At 56.9% G+C, this 15,381-nt stretch overlaps 9 protein-coding genes across 9 annotated transcripts; 4 read left to right on the top strand and 5 right to left on the bottom strand.

Annotated features, from left to right (window-relative positions):
• Positions 1–74: 74 nt before the first annotated feature.
• Positions 75–1,265, top strand: IUM83_17750 (Glyoxylate/hydroxypyruvate reductase A; the record flags this gene model as incomplete). Its single annotated transcript, XM_067942717.1, has 1 exon — positions 75–1,265. One exon carries the CDS (start codon positions 75–77, stop codon positions 1,263–1,265), a length of 1,191 nt encoding a protein of 396 aa, XP_067780859.1.
• Positions 1,266–1,512: 247 nt separating this feature from the next.
• Positions 1,513–2,619, top strand: IUM83_17749 (uncharacterized protein; the record flags this gene model as incomplete). The annotated part of the gene is made up of 1 exon (XM_067942716.1): positions 1,513–2,619. One exon carries the CDS (start codon positions 1,513–1,515, stop codon positions 2,617–2,619), a length of 1,107 nt encoding a protein of 368 aa, XP_067780925.1.
• Positions 2,620–2,732: 113 nt separating this feature from the next.
• Positions 2,733–4,293, bottom strand: IUM83_17748 (putative prenyltransferase-like protein; the record flags this gene model as incomplete). Its single annotated transcript, XM_067942715.1, has 5 exons — positions 2,733–3,405; positions 3,493–3,709; positions 3,785–3,867; positions 3,945–4,030; positions 4,099–4,293. The coding sequence occupies 5 exons, from the start codon at positions 4,291–4,293 to the stop codon at positions 2,733–2,735; spliced, it is 1,254 nt and encodes a 417-aa protein (XP_067780908.1).
• Positions 4,294–4,469: 176 nt separating this feature from the next.
• IUM83_17747 (Glyoxylate/hydroxypyruvate reductase A) lies at positions 4,470–5,609 on the bottom strand (the record flags this gene model as incomplete). The annotated part of the gene is made up of 1 exon (XM_067942714.1): positions 4,470–5,609. The coding sequence occupies one exon, from the start codon at positions 5,607–5,609 to the stop codon at positions 4,470–4,472; it is 1,140 nt and encodes a 379-aa protein (XP_067780904.1).
• Positions 5,610–5,802: 193 nt separating this feature from the next.
• On the bottom strand, positions 5,803–6,992 carry IUM83_17746 (alcohol dehydrogenase; the record flags this gene model as incomplete). Its single annotated transcript, XM_067942713.1, has 3 exons — positions 5,803–6,551; positions 6,631–6,699; positions 6,782–6,992. 3 exons carry the CDS (start codon positions 6,990–6,992, stop codon positions 5,803–5,805), a joined length of 1,029 nt encoding a protein of 342 aa, XP_067780905.1.
• Positions 6,993–9,528: 2,536 nt separating this feature from the next.
• IUM83_17745 (ATP-dependent chaperone ClpB) lies at positions 9,529–12,213 on the bottom strand (the record flags this gene model as incomplete). The annotated part of the gene is made up of 1 exon (XM_067942712.1): positions 9,529–12,213. The coding sequence occupies one exon, from the start codon at positions 12,211–12,213 to the stop codon at positions 9,529–9,531; it is 2,685 nt and encodes an 894-aa protein (XP_067780903.1).
• Positions 12,214–12,635: 422 nt separating this feature from the next.
• Positions 12,636–13,403, top strand: IUM83_17744 (uncharacterized protein; the record flags this gene model as incomplete). The annotated part of the gene is made up of 1 exon (XM_067942711.1): positions 12,636–13,403. One exon carries the CDS (start codon positions 12,636–12,638, stop codon positions 13,401–13,403), a length of 768 nt encoding a protein of 255 aa, XP_067780921.1.
• Positions 13,404–13,483: 80 nt separating this feature from the next.
• IUM83_17743 (atp-dependent chaperone) lies at positions 13,484–14,700 on the bottom strand (the record flags this gene model as incomplete). Its single annotated transcript, XM_067942710.1, has 4 exons — positions 13,484–13,790; positions 13,855–13,989; positions 14,060–14,352; positions 14,422–14,700. The coding sequence occupies 4 exons, from the start codon at positions 14,698–14,700 to the stop codon at positions 13,484–13,486; spliced, it is 1,014 nt and encodes a 337-aa protein (XP_067780924.1).
• A 133-nt stretch (positions 14,701–14,833) lies between these two features.
• Positions 14,834–15,335, top strand: IUM83_17742 (GCN5-like 1; the record flags this gene model as incomplete). The annotated part of the gene is made up of 2 exons (XM_067942709.1): positions 14,834–15,106; positions 15,186–15,335. The coding sequence occupies 2 exons, from the start codon at positions 14,834–14,836 to the stop codon at positions 15,333–15,335; spliced, it is 423 nt and encodes a 140-aa protein (XP_067780907.1).
• Positions 15,336–15,381: the final 46 nt, after the last annotated feature.

Raw genomic sequence — 15,381 nt, 5'->3', positions numbered from 1 at the left:
TACGCAGGTCGAAGTACGCAGCGACCAGCTCACTCTCGCTCTTGAGCCTTCCCGGATATCCCACCTGCACCGCCATGACCGCCTTCACGACCGCTGCCAATGCGGATTCCATCGCCTCCACGTCGCCACTGCGCGTGCCAATCATGACTTTCATTGCGGGCATCGGCGACAACGTCCGAAAGGAATTCGCGGCCTCCGACTCGACCGCCGGCGAGCTCTACCGCTCCGGGAAGCTCGAGCTCATCGACATCCCGCTGCCGCAGCTCGTAGGCAACAAGCAGGACCCGCTGCACGGCCCCAGCATGGAGGACCCGGGCCGTCCTATCTGGAACCTCACGCCGGAACAGCGGCGCATCGTCGAGCAGGCGACCATCGTCATGATGGACTCGCACGGAGGAGGCCCCGTGTTCCTCGCCCCCAAGGAGAACCTGCCCGAGGACAAGCAGCACATCCTGGGCAACGTCAAGTGGGTGCAGGCCACCTACGCCGGCGTTGAGATGTACCTGAACCTGCTGCCCAAGGGCCCCAACGCGCTGCCGGTCGAACAGCTGCCCAAGTTCACGCTCACGCGCGCCGGCGGCATGATGCCGCGCATCATGGCCCAGTACGTGCTGGGCTATCTCACCATGATCGAGCGCAAGCTGCTGGAGGCCAAGGAGTTCCAGAGCCAACGCGACTACGCGCGCGTGGAGATGATCAGCTTCCGGCCGGCCCAGTCGGTGACTGTCGGGATCCTCGGACTGGGCGACATCGGCCAGTACACGGGCAAGATGCTGCGCAGCTGCGGCTACAAGGTGACGGGCTTCAAGCGCCATGTGAGCGCGCAGGACGTCGCGGACCTGGCGGAGTGCGCGGACCATGTGACCACGAGTCTGGAGGAAGTGCTGGCCAACAGCGACTACCTGGTCAATCTGCTCCCCAGCACGAGCGCCACGCGATACGTGCTGAATGAGACCAACCTGGAGCTGTGCCGTGAGCGCAGCCCCGTGTTCATCAACATCGGCCGCGGAGACGTCATCTCGGAGAAGACGCTGATCGACGCGCTCAACAAGGGCACGCTGTCACGGGCGGTGCTGGATGTGTTCGAGCAGGAGCCGCTTCCGAAGGAGAGCAAGCTGTGGGAGCACCCGTCGGTGCTGCTCACGCCACACGTCTCGGGCAAGGTCTTCCCAGAGGACGTGGCTGTCAAGTTCCTCGACAACTTCAACCGCTATCTGAATGGCGAGCCGCTGGCCTACGAAGTGGATTGGACCAAGGGCTACTGATTGCCATGCTATGTTAGTGAAGGAAGAGTACACAAGCTCCTACAATGAGGTTCTCACATCGTCATTACCGGACAAATGCACTTCAAAGTATTCATCTATGCTTTTGTCATGGTTCCTCTTGCATGAAGAAGCAATACAAAACATATTACTAAAGAATGCCAAAACATGGGCCACGAAGCGACGCGACTTGGTGCAGGTCGTTACTTGTACAAGTTTTGCCTTGGGCGATGACAGCCCGGTAACTATCATGGGCAAGAACAAGCAGCAACAATCGAATCCACCTGCAGGTAGCAACGACGATGGCGACGACGGTGGCGCGTTGGCGGGGTCCTCGCTGGAAGACTACTTCGCCACGCACAAAGTGAGCGGACACGTCTCGCAGCACTTGCTCAACATCTCAACAGACAACGACGTCATGGCGGCTGAAAAAGTTAGTGAAGAAGACCAAGAGAGCAAGGACGGCCCGAAGGAGGTTGACGGCCGCACCAAGTCGTCGGAGCGGAAAAGCGAACAGAATGAGTACGAGGACGACTACGAGTCCGAGACTTCGACCCCCAAGGCAGAACCACCTTCCGAACTCGCAGGGATGACGTTGAGCGACTATCTCCACGTGAAGGAGGATGCTGGTAGTGCTGAAGTGCAGGAGAAGTTGTCGAGGGCAGGGTCTTTGCGTGTGCTGCCACCCCAACTCGCTGCATCAGGGAAGAAGCACGCTCCGCCAGCGGACGTTAGCGGCATGTCCTTGGATCACTACCTCGGAGCTGCAAGTGGTGAGCATAAGCCAGAAGATAGTGGACACAATGCTCGAGCTGAGAAGAAGTCGTCTCCGAAGGTCAAACGGAAGGGCAGCAAGCTCAAGCTGAGTGGTCCGGCAATACCTCAGGCGAAAGGCACCCAGCAGCCATTTTCCGTGAAAGGCAGTGGGATCATTCAGGCCCCGCACGTCGCCTCTAGCTCGCAGAATGTGAGTTCTGACGAAGACAATGGCTCCGTCAGCAGCCCCAACTCGAGTCTTACGCCCTTCCAGCGACGCCAGAAGCGCAAGGATCGAGCCAAAATCAAGCAACAGCGGATTGCTGGAGGCGGGTCATCCATCTCGAAAGCCATCCTGATGGCCGAGTCCGCTGCATCGCCGTCCACCGTCCTGTCAGTGAGAGATCGAGACAAACGGAAATCTTCGTTAACTGTTGTGAATCACTCGCACCATCCTGCTCACCACAGCTCGCACTCGTCAGCCTCCAACTTCCAGCCTCCTTTACCTAAGCTATCCACTTCTCCATCAGTGCGTAGCATAAGCCATAAAGATCACGACGGCAGTGAAGACGACACAGTCGAAAAACTTCCACCCTTATAATCAAAACGCGAAAGCAAATATTGAATACCCAGCTCATCGCTTGGCTGACGGATAGCTCATTGACCAGGTACTCTTCATATGCCTCATGTGCGCACAGTTCGTGGCTAGCTGGTTTACTCAGGCTGGAAGGGCCCCTTAGCCTTGAAGTACTCGATCGCCTTCATCGCCTTATCGTAGCCGATGTTATACGCTGGGTGCGTTCGCGCCACCAGGTTGGATGCATCGCCAAACACGACTGGTTCGCCCCTGCCGTCTCCATGCTGAGCAACCGAGAGTCCACTGAGGCAATAGCACGAGTGGTAATGGTCGCGGGGTTTTCCTGGCTTGTCACGCAACCCGCCTGAAATCTCCTGCCCGCAAAGCAGGATGTACTTCTGTAGCTGCTCCCGGTGGCATTGGTACGGCACATCGTCGCCGTATTTCTCCCGCACCACGTCTGCCAACAACGCTGGCACTGCGCCTTGCCAGAAGCTGTAGCATCCGTCCACGAGCTTGTTGGTGCGTCCCTGATAGCCGCCCTCAAACGGCATCTGACGATTTGCAAGCCAGTGCAGTAGGCCCGGCAAGTCCCGAATCTGGTCAAGGGCTTCCAGAATGTAAAGCGTTGCCAGCGAGCAGAAGGCCAATCCGCCGTGAGCCTCGTTCCCGGGTTCGCCTCCAAAGCCTCCTTCGTACGTCTGGCAAGACAGTACGTAGTCCACCACACCCGCCTTTAGCTCGTCCGTCAAGATACCGAACAGGCTGGCGATGCAGATGATGCAGTAAGTCATGCGGGCATCCACCTCACTGTCAATTGCATCAAACAGACGCACAAATACTCCGATCAGACACAAAAGCACGCTCCCAATCCCAACAAACTATAGCACCACGCACCCTCCCTCGTGAGCCGTGAAGCCGCCCGTAACCGCGTCCTTTCTCGACAGGAAAAACCGGTAGAGCGCTTGGCGGTCCACCGTCTCTAGCGCCTCTGGCGTTCCCAGCAGAGCGAGCGTCAGGCACGACGCGTAGGTGGTGGCCGCGTGGCCCAACTGCTTGGGGCCTCCTCCAAAACCTCCGTCGTGATCGTCGTTCCAGCACGTCTTCAGTGTTGCTAAAAACGAAAAAAAGTAAAATGGTCAATGCTTCCAGGCAAACAGAGCTCGAAACTCCGGGATCTCTCTCCTACCAGTGGCACGCTCGATCTCCTCTTCCGGGAGCGCGTCCAGCAGCTCCAAGGAGTGGAGGATCCAGTAGATAATCCACGGCCGGCTATAACAACGTAAAACCATTGAAACCATGTTTAAACTCCCATTTCAGCACAGCATTATGTAAAAATCACGGCGAACCTCGCATCCAGCGCCACGAAACCCGCCGACAAGCGCGTCAGGCCACGCTTCAAGTACTCGACGTGCTTCTGGCGCATCAGCAGCGGCTGTATCAAGTATGAAAATCCACACGTTAAAACAATTCTCTCAAACCTTATAGCCACACATCACGTACCTCCAGGTCCGTGTTGACGAAGCTGAGCTGCTGCAGCTGGAGCTGCTGGTCCAGCGGCAGCTCCGGCAGCGGGAAGAAGAAGAGGCTGCAGCTGGACTCACAGTCCTCCTGGTCCGTGGACGTGCGCGTCACCAGCCCGTCGTCCTTGAAGCGGTAGCGCTCCATCGTCGCGAAGTCCAGCGCCTCGCCCATCATTTCCAGCTGCAAAAAGGGATATAAGATAGTCGCCATACTTTATCAGCGGGATGTTAAATATAATGATTCTTAAACATAATATGGCTACACGAACTGGGAAGTGTATCTCAATATAAGATTAAAGAGAACCAATTAACTACATGGCTACACATTAACCTCATGCGCATGTAGCTCTTTTAGTAGCCGTTGACCCAGTCTACAAGGTACTGCAGCGGCTTGTTGGCGAGGTAGGCGTTCAGGTTGGACACGAACACGTCGGCGACGTCCTCGTTGAAGCAGTAGGCGGCGACGTGCGGCGTCATGAAGACCTTCGGGTGGTCCCAGAGCTGGCTGTCGTCGGGAAGGGGCTCCTTCTCGAATACGTCGACCACTGCCTTCGAGAACCACTGGTTGTTCAGCGCCATCACGATGGTCTGCTCTGCGATGACGTCGCCGCGACCGACGTTGAGGAACACGGGCTTCTTCTTCGAGCAGAGCGGGAGGTTCGTCTCGTTCAGCAAGTACTTGGTCGCGGGCGTGCTGGGCAAGATGCTAACGATGTAGTCAGACGCCTGCAGCACCTCGTCGAGGTCTGTCGACACGCGGTGCGCGCAACTCTTGAACTTCTCGTCCTCGTCGCCGCGCAGCTTCCGCTTGAAGCCCAGCACGTTGAAGCCCGCCAGCTTGGCCAGTCGCCCGATGGCTTGGCCGATGGCTCCGAGACCCAAGATGCCGACGGTCACCGACTGGAACGGGCGGTAGTGCAGCGACCTGGGCTCGAACAACTTCTGCTGCTGCATGGCGTGGGCTTCGTGGAACTTGCGCTCGAAGGTGATGACCCACCCGAAGACGTACTGCGCTAGGCCGTCAATACCTCCCGCTCTCGTGAGCTTGAATGGCGGTGGTGGAGCGTCCGCGTCTCTCAGCGCGAGGTAGCGCTCCACACCGGCATACGTGCCCTGCACCCACTGCACGTTCTTGAGCAGGTGCTGCATGCTCTTGGGCAGTCCGGTCTCCGGGGCCAGCAGCAGCGGTGCGCAGTTGTGCGCATCTCCGAGCACGACCGTTGCCTGCTCCAGCACCTCCTGCTGGTCCTTCGAGAGCTCCCACTTGGTCTCCACTAACTCGGCTTCCTCCACGTGGACTTTGGCGCCAGGAGCGGCGGCTAGCACGCCGTGAGACGGGGGGAACGTTGGCAGCGGCAGCGTCACGAATTCCAGCCTGCCAGCCTGGAACAACGCCCGCGCGGGCGAGTCCGTCGCTAGCAGCCGCTGCTTCACCGCGTCCGCCAGTCCATCCTTGAACGTGATGATGGGGATCCGGAGCTTCGTCGCCATGGCCGCCAAATGCAGAGTGGCCGAAGTGCTGGACGGGCGCAAGGGGCCAATTGCGAAGTGATCACAGCCCCACGTCAACCAAGCGCAGCCGTGATGACGTATGAGTGTAACGGAAACTCACTGGATTAACGTATGGACGAGTCTTACGTGAAGATATGGCTACACTGCGTCGACCAGCGCTACAGCGGAGTCCTCAGAGCTTGGGGGCGCCCTTGGTGAGGTCCACGACGATCTTGCCGATGTTCTTGCGCTCATACATGTAGTCGATGGCGTTCGGGATGTCCTCGAGCCCGTAGAAGTTGGCCGGGTCCACGCCCGCGTTCAGCACGCCGCGCTGCACGAGCATCGTGAGCTTCTTGGCGTGCGCCTGCGTCTCGCGGAAGTAGTCGTTGTAGAAGAAGCCGCGCACGGACGCCGACTTGGCCAGAAGTTTGGACGGCAGCGGCGTCGTGGCCTTGCTGGCCTTGTGCTTCCACGTGCTCGAGTCCTGGTATCCGGCAATGGCGCCGATGACGATGATGCGGCCCTTGCGCGCGATGTTGTTGACGCAGGCCTCGAACATCTCGCCGCCCACACTCTCGAACACGAGGTCCACGCCGCGCGGGTACTCCTTCTTGAGCACGTCGTACACTTTTTCCTCGCGGTAGTTGATGGGGCGGTCGCAGCCGATGGAGCGTAGGTACTCCACCTTGTCGGGCGAGCTGCACGTGCCGATCACGTGGTTGCCGGCCAGCTTGGCCAGCTGCACGGCGAACTGGCCCGTGGCGCCGGCGGCCGCCGTGATGAGCACGGTCTCGCCGTGGGTCATCTGCCCCACGTATTCGAGCGCCATGGACGCCGTCAGGCCGCACACGATGATCGGCAGCACCTCCGGCACGGCGGCGGGCACCTTCATCAGGAACCGCTCCTTGGCCACCAGGTGCTCGGCGAACGCGCCGTACGCTGGCGTCGAAGAGGCAGGAAACAGCGTCAGATTCAATGTGATTAATGAAAGTAGACCCGCAAAGGTAATTGCACGCACAGGTGGAGGCTACGGCGTCGCCCTTCTTGAGCTTGGTCACACCCGGACCGACCTCTAGAACGACGCCCACTGCAGGACACACACACAGATACAGACAGAGAATGAGACAAAGGTTTAGATATCTTCTGTGCAGGGTCGTCGTGGTCCGTACGGGCCTCGAAGCCGCAGTCGAACGGCGGCTGCACGCCGGGCAGGTAGGCGCCGTTGGTGTAGTTGATGTCGGAGGCGTTGATGCCGCAGTATTTGGTCTGCACCAGCACCTCGCCCTGCTTGAGCGCCGGCACCTGGAACGGCACGACGGCCGTGCACTCGCGGAAGTTGGTGGACAGCTTCTGGCACACGATCTTGCGGGACTGCACCATGGCTGCGGGGCGGGAGGGCGGATAGAGAGAGGGAGACGTGTGGCCGGCAACAGGGGAATCCAGAAATGGAGCGCGAAGAGCTCGACTGGCGGAGCTTGTTGAAGCTTGGCGCTGCTTACGTTTACGATTGCCGTGTTGCCTCTTGCGGGACGCGGTTGCAAGTTGGCGACAGTTGCGCGTTGAGCAAACAGCAGATTTGTTTTGACGTGAAAAAAAAAAAACGACGTAAAAATGTTTTGAAAAACTGTTTTGAAAAAACAAAATTTTCTTTTTTGTTTTTCGAACACATTTAACAACTAATGTTTTAGTTTTTCAAAACATTTTTTACAACTATGTTTTTAGTTTTCCAAAACCGTTTTACCAACCTGCAAATTTTTGCCACTCAGCTTCGAAGGGGTTGCAACTCGCTAATATAGTATATTAAATGGAGTGTGAAATAAAAGAGTGGTCCTGTATAATAAATTAGAGTAGTTGTCGCAGCGACAGCGACAAAGAATGATGTCGTCGTAACTAGGGTAAAGCTAGTTCAGTTGGTCAGGTCGCCAGAGTTGAGTGTTGGTGTTGTGGAGGTCGGCTTGAAGTTCACCAGAGCTTGGGTCAGGTACTTGCCGGTCACGCGCGGCAACGGCGCATGATAACTGGGCTGCAAGTCGAAAGCCGGCTGCTGCTGTAGCTGGACATGTTGAAGTTGCAACGCGAGCTGAAGCGCGTGCTGAGCTTGGGCCGGCTGAAGAGCTTGTCCGGCCTATGGGATCGAAACAGCGTGCTGCTGCTGAGGGCGTGGGAAGTAGTTGAAGCGTGATACCTTGATAGTAGCCGTGTCACGCTCTGCTGCGGCTTCGACTTCGGTTCCGCTTGCCACGAGCGTGACGACGACCGTCTTCGTCGTCTGAATCTTCGGTCTTAGATTCGCCGCGTTCCTGCCGCCGGTGTCGCCAGCATCTTGTTCGTGGTGCTCACTGTTCCGTGTCTCTTAGAGAGCACGCAAGCGTATCAGCTCCGCCTTTGTCTCTTGCATCACCTTCACCTACGCCTGTGTCGACGAAGAATCCGTCGGGCTCGCTGGGTTACCTTCCACCGGTGACGCGGGCGCAGATATGATGGCTGGTCACCTGGAGAGATTGATGAACGTTGAGCCGCCGGGCATCCCTCGACGTACGTGGTGAACGCCGTCACCCAAACCTCGGCCTCGTACTCTATGGTTTCATCGAGAAACAATTGCGCGAGCGGGCTGTTGTTGTCTACCGGTCCGTCACTTTAGAACAATTCTAAGAGCGTAGATCCGTTGTTCGACCCCCCCCAATATAAGGTCTTCATCCTGGCGTGAGCCTTGCCTCCAACGCCTTCGGCGTGTGATAGGGAGCGCAACCATCCACAACGTACTCCACCTGAATCGGGTTCGCGACCGTACCCAACTGTGCCCCAAACCTGCGTCGAAAACGCTTCGTCACGACACTACAGTGCACATAGCCCACTAAACTGCCATATGCGACTTTATTTCAAAAATATATCCACAATAAGCATTAGGTTGACCCGGTTATATTCTTTATTTATGACTAGTATTCGTCGTCCTCACGTCGGTAACGACTGGGTTTGATGAAATTGCGTTTTATGTAGACCAATAAAAATCTTAAACAGGAAGCCAGAGTTTGTAGGTGTAAAACACGCGTAAAAAAAGGGATAAATTTAAACTTATTTGATACCATTTAACACTATGTTACCGACCATATACAGAAAAAGTATATTGGCAATGAGAAGTTTGAAAGAAACAATAATTATTTTAAAAATATGATTTCAAATGTAATCAACCAATAGTAAACGGTTCTGGCGATTAATGCTTTCGAACTACTTCGTAAATATTTTCTTAAATTCCTCTTTGACCTGCACAAAACTAAATTTATACTACGAAAGAGGTTAAAATCCTTCGTTGAAACTCAAGGAAAACCCAGTCAACTTTGTCCTAGCAAATAGGACAAATTTGGAATTTGGCATAACTTCTAGCGATTCGGACGTAGGAAAAAAATGACTTGACATTTGTAAGACAATGATTTTGCCCAGGACCGAACGTCGTTTGTAGTGATAAAAGAAAATTTGTTATAAGCGACATCCCGCATTATTCTTCCTGGGCAAAATCATTGTTGATATCGAGAGCTAATAGTGGAGTCCATACCAAATTATCGATGTTGTCTGCAAAGCGACATGTCCTTAGAGACACTTCTTGACCGACCATTATGTTTGCAAGATCGATCGATATTGCGAAACCGAAGGTGCACACGCACCACACAGCGTAGGCTTCTGCTCGTACAAACAAATCTTTATATATTTGCATGTAGTTGCGCGACAGCAAGGCGTGTTACACGGTGGGGGGGTCAATTTTAGGATAATTGTTTTCTTATAAGATTCTACAAACACTTTCCTCGGTTTTTTCGTGTCAGCAGTTCCAAAATAAAGATAATTTTTGTGTAATAAATGTATCCTAGTAAATGAAAATCCAAGTTAGCAGCTTACTACAACTTGAACAAAATATCTAATGCAATTACGGGGCCATCTCGATGTCGACATCAAGTGGTGTGACGTTGAATGACAGCTTGCCGCCGGTCTCTGTGACCTCCACGTGAGTCTTGGCGTGTAGCTGCCCGGAGATAATGAGCTTGCTCAGGTCTGTGACGATGTGCTTCTCGATGTAACGCTTGATGGGACGCGCGCCATACTGCGGCTCGTACGACTCATCCAGGATCACGTCCAGTGCGGGCGTCGTCACGTTCACCGAGATCTGTGACTCCTTCAGACGGTTGATCACCGACTCAAACTGCAGCATCACGATCTGGCGAAGCTCCTTGCGTCCCAGCGGCTCGAACACGACAATGTCGTCCAGACGGTTCAGCAGTTCCGGGCGGACAGTGTGGCGCAGCTGCTGAAGCACCAGCTCACGCTGCTTCGCGAACTCCTTCTTCGTGTCGTTCTCGGACTGCACGAAGTCGATCTCCGTCTTGATCTTCTTGCTAGCGCGCGACATCGGGTCGTTCTCGAACAGCAAGTGCTCTGCGCCGATGTTCGAGGTCATGATCACTACCGTGTTGGCAAAGTCCACAGTGCGTCCATGCGAGTCCGTCAGTCGGCCATCATCCAGTACTTGCAGCAAAATGTTGAGCACCTTCGGGTGGGCCTTCTCGATCTCGTCCATCAGAATCACGTTGTACGGGTTGCGGCGCACAGCCTCCGTAAGCATGCCAGATTCTTCAAAACCAACGTATCCGGGCGGGGCACCGATGAGGCGGGAGACGGTGTGCTCCTCCATGTACTCGCTCATATCAATACGCACCATGTGCTTGTCATCGTCAAAGAGCTCGTAAGCGAGTGCCTTGGCCAACTCCGTCTTACCGACACCAGTCGGGCCTAGGAACAGGAAGCTGCCCGTTGGCTGTCCCGACCGAGCGAGTCCTGCTCGCGAACGTAGCACAGCGTCGCACACGGCCTTCACTGCTTCCTCTTGACCAACCACGCGCTGGTGAATACGCTCCTCCAAGTGCATGAGACGGTCGCCCATACTCGAAGTCAGACGTGACACCGGGATACCCGTCCAGCGAGCCACCACTTCGCAGATCTGGTCTTCGCGCACGACCTCCTCGACCATCTTGTGCTGGGTTTCGTCCGCGTCTTCACGCTTCTTGGCCTCCTCAGCTTCGGTTATACGGCGTTTGACGTCAGGGATAGCATAGTACTGCAGATCTGACGCAGTCTGCAGGTCTTGGTTGCGCTCGGCCTGCTCAGCCTTCAGCTGCAGGTGCTGCAGCTTCTCGCGGAGCTGTCGGATTTCATTCACGCGAGCCTTCTCCGCTTCGTGACGAAGCTTCAGCGGTCCCAACTCGTCTTGGATCTTGTTCAGTTCTTCTTGCACCTTTTTCAGACGTTGCTTGCTCATTGCGTCCTTCTCCTTCGAAAGTGCAGTGGCCTCGACTTGAAGCTGTAGGTGTCGGCGCTCCAATTCGTCGATGACTTCAGGCTGACTATCCAGCTGAACACGCACATTTGCGCACGCTTCATCGATGATATCGATAGCTTTGTCGGGCATGAATCGTTCCTTGATGTAGCGGTCGGCAAGCTTGGCAGCGGCTACTAGAGCCGCATCCTGGATCTGCACGCCATGGTGCGACTCGTACCGCTCCTTCAGTCCTCGCAGGATGCTCACCGTGTCCGGGACTGACGGCTCCCTCACCAACACTTGCTGGAAACGACGCTCAAACGCCTTATCCTTCTCGACATGCTGGCGGTACTCGTCCAGAGTGGTGGCACCGATGCACCGCAGCTCACCTCGGGCAAGCATGGGCTTGAGCAAATTGGCGGCGTCCATGGCACCCGAAGTCTGTCCCGCGCCAAGAATCAGGTGCATCTCATCGATGAACAGAATGATCTTGCCGTCGCTGTCCTTCACCTCCTTCAGCACGGCCTTCAGTCGCTCCTCGAACTCGCCTCGATATTTGGCACCAGCGATCAGGGCGCCCATGTCCAGACTGATGAGCTTGCAGTTGAGCGACTCTGGCACGTCTCCCACCACGATACGGCGCGCCAGACCTTCCACGATGGCGGTCTTGCCCACACCGGGCTCGCCGATCAGCACGGGGTTGTTCTTGGTTCGGCGCGACAGGATGCGGATGACGCGGCGGATCTCCTCGTCGCGGCCGATCACGGGGTCAATCTTGCCGGCCTCGGCCAGCTCGATGAGGTTCTGGCCGTACTTGTTGAGCGCGTCGTAGTTGTCCTCGGCCGACGCGCTGGTGACGGGGCGGCCGCCGCGCACCATGCTCACGGCGTCCTTGACCTGGTTCTCGTCCATGCCGTTGCTCTTGAGCAGGCCCGCGACCTGTGCGTTGTGGTACAGCGCCAGCAACAGGTGGTCGGCGGCCAGGTGCGAGTCCTTCATGTCCTTGCGCAGCTTGTGCGCGTACTTGAGCATCTTGACGAGCGCCGAGTCGGCGCCGATGGTATCGGGCGCCGGCGTTTGGCTCGGCAGCTTCTTGATCTGCAGCATGGCGTCCTGCTGGAAACCGGCCACGTCGCCGCGCACCAGGTCGGCCACGCGCCTCGCCGTGCCGTTGCGGTCATCAAAGAGTGCGTGCGCCACGTGCAGCGGTGTGAGCTGCGAGTGGCCCAGCTCCTCCGCCATGTCCTGCGCGCTGCGCAGGTACTCGTTGGTCTTGTCCGTGAACTCGGCGGGATTCATGGTCTTCCGTGTGTGTCTTGAGTCTGTAGTGTGTCACTTCGCTTACTTCACTTGCGTTCTTCAGAGCAGATTGAATTATGACGAGGATGTCGCTTGGCTCGTTGATGTGGATCATGTTGGGTGCTAGACTGGACTAGTCTAGGTTCTACAGTGCTCCTCCCTGTAATGGTCACGGGTACGTCGATCTTATTAGACAGGGAATTATTTATGGAATCGTAAAACCTGAATTTTATTGTTCTTATGCGATATTCTAATACGCAGATATAACAGGGGATGCGAAAGAAGAGGTGCTCAGAACAGGTCTGTTCTAGACTGTACTAGAACCTTCCAGACCACATACTATAGGCTCATTGGCCGGGCCACTTCAACGTGGCGGATAGGGACAGCGCTATCAATATACACCGAACGCTCACCGAGCCGCCATGGCGCTGCGCAGCTCCGGGGAGATGTTCGACGAGGCGCAGCGCATCGGCCACCAGCTGCAGCTCGACTTCGACCGCTACGACCGGCGACAGGAGATTTTCCGCAAGAAGTTCGCCGCCGAGACGCGGAAGCAGAACCAGGGGATCTGCGACGGCGCGGTCTCGAGCAACTCCGCCTCCTCCAGCGTTGCGGCGCTGCTATTCGCGCAGCACGACGCTTCGCAAGGCGAGGACGAGGATGAGGACAGCCGTCGCACCAGTAGGAAGGGCTCGCTGTCGAGTGCGGCCGGAGGGAGGCGCCGAACTGTTACCGACAAGGACACGCACCCGGAGGTCTTCCGAGCGCTGTCGTGCTTCTACAACCCGCCGGACGCAGCGACCGACGTGGTCTGCGAGCTCTGCTTCGGCTTCCGAAGCGCCTCGATGGTGCAGCCGCTGCCTGTTCCCTGGACGGAATACAACGACGACACCACCGGGAAGCACTACTTCTATCATTCAGGCACGCGGCAGGTCCGGTGGCAACCGCCGCCAGCGACAGACCCACTCAGTGCGTTGGTGTTTGAGCGCACGAACTCGGTCTACACGGTCTGCCACTGCATCCCGTCCAACGAGCGGCGGCGGCGGCTCATGCAAAAGTTCCGCGAGCACGCACTACAGATGGCAAAAACAGAGGCTGAGAAGCGCGACCGCCACCTTCGCGGCGCCTTCATTTCCCTCGCGATGTCGCTAGTGCCGTTCTCCGCTGATGGCAAGCATCCGAAGAAATGATAGGGGTACGTACGTAGCTAGTTATACCGGACCAGAGAGAGTATGTCAATTCATCGCCGATTTCATGTCAATCTCGCTCTCTAATTGCGTCTAAAGTGCTTGTGCATCTTTTCATCGAGGAAGTTGTGGAACTGCTTGCGCTCGTCGCAGGAGAACCACAGGCTCAGCACGTAGCGCGTGCCAGTCTCCACCTTGCGCACGGCGTGCAGGTTCTCCTTGCCAGCCGTGAACATCATCAAGCGCCCGCGGGCCGGCTCAATGACGGTTTCCGTGTTCTCGTCAATGAACGAGAACAGGCCGCCCGTGAAATCCTCACCGTAGTCCGCCAGGTAGAGCAGGCCCGAGTAGTCGTAGTGCTTGGTGTTTTCCTTGTCCACGTGCGGGTGCCTACGCATCAACAACAACGACATCAATTCTCAAGAAACAATGCAACAAGCAAAGAAATGCTTACCAGTACTCATCGTGGAGCTCGACCGGAGTCCACGACTCGTTGCCGACCAGACGCGTGATGAACGTCGGCGCGGAGAAGTACAGCACCTCGAGGTCGAACTCCTTCATCACCGCCATGCGGATCTTCTCAACGACACTGAGCCAAGAGAATTGGTTAGAGAACACGACAACACCACACAACCTTCCCCAGCAGCCGGAGCACTCACCCGCGGTACAAGTCGAACTGCTTCTTGGTAAAGCGCTTGACCCCAGGCTTGTTCTCGTCGGGCACCTTGTTCTCGGGCTGGTAGATGTTGACCAGCCCGTCGCTGTCGCGCACGAAGCCCGTGTTGATGTCCATGATCGTGGGTCCGCCGAGCTTCGAGCGGCCCTTCATGCCGATCTCGGCGATGTCCCGCAGCTGCGTCACCTGCTTGGGCGTCACGAAGTTGTCGACCACAGCGCGGCCGCACAGCGTCTCGTTCTCCTGGTGGCACCCCGGCACGAACGTCTCCCATTGCTAGACAACATCAACACGAGAGTAAAGTGAGCTCCTCGGTCGCCCACAGACAGCAAGCCCACCACGCACCTTCATGGGCGCGCACGTGACGTTGAAGCGCAGGTGCTCCTTCACGTCAGTGCGGGCGATGTAGTGCGCCGCGCGGACGATCTCCACGTCGAGCTGGCGCAGGTAGTAGGTCACGGCCATGGCGGCCGCCACCGCGAAGAGCTTGAGCACCCATCCGTAGGTGCCCGACTCGGGGGCCGCGGGCTCCTCCTCCTTCTTGCCGTCGGTCTTGGGGGTCGTGGCCACCTCCTTCGTGGTGGAGGCGGGGGCCTTGACCTTCTTGGCGTTCTTGCGTGCCATTGTACGTGGCGGAGGCAAGTGTGCGGACGACGGGCTCACTTGACAAGTGGCTAGATGGCGAATATTCGGACGATTCCTGGCCGGGATTTGCAATTATGCTGATGCTGGTGCAGCTTTGCCGCACTCCTCAACGATGAGCGCGCGCACGAAGGAGGTGCAGGCGGCGGAGGCTCGACTCGCGCAGCATCGCGACGACTCGGTGCACGCCAAGGCGCAGTTAGCGGAGTCTCTGGACGCGCTCAAGGCGGCGCAGAGTCGGCTGCTGGTGAAGCGCCTGGACGAGACCATCTTGGAGCAGCGCGACGTGGAGCAGGAGGCGCTCACCTACTCCAAGAACGTCAACTCGCTGTATCAGCGCGCGGCCAAGTGGAAGGCGGAGCAGAAGCGCTTCCGATCCAGCCTGGACGTACGTGCTTGTGTCGTGATGGCGGAGTGATGATGAGTATCCGACGGATGAATTGGCTGCTGTGTTGGTGGTGTGGCAGGGGCTGGATCGCTTTGCGGAGTGGGCTGCTGCCACGGAGAACGACCTGCGCGCCATTGCTGGCAACTTAGAGTACGTGTGTGCTGTGCTGGAAAAGGAGCACGAAGAAGCGCCCAACGGCGGATACGCACGCGCACAGGAGGCGACATGAGTGGTCACTGCTGGGAGAAGTCCACGCTGTTTGGGTTCTCGCGCGG

The sequence above is a fragment of the Phytophthora cinnamomi genome (assembly GCF_018691715.1).
Source record: "Phytophthora cinnamomi strain GKB4 chromosome Unknown Contig123, whole genome shotgun sequence".
Classification (NCBI taxonomy): domain Eukaryota; phylum Oomycota; class Peronosporomycetes; order Peronosporales; family Peronosporaceae; genus Phytophthora; species Phytophthora cinnamomi.
This window is presented reverse-complemented; position numbering and strand designations above follow the sequence as displayed.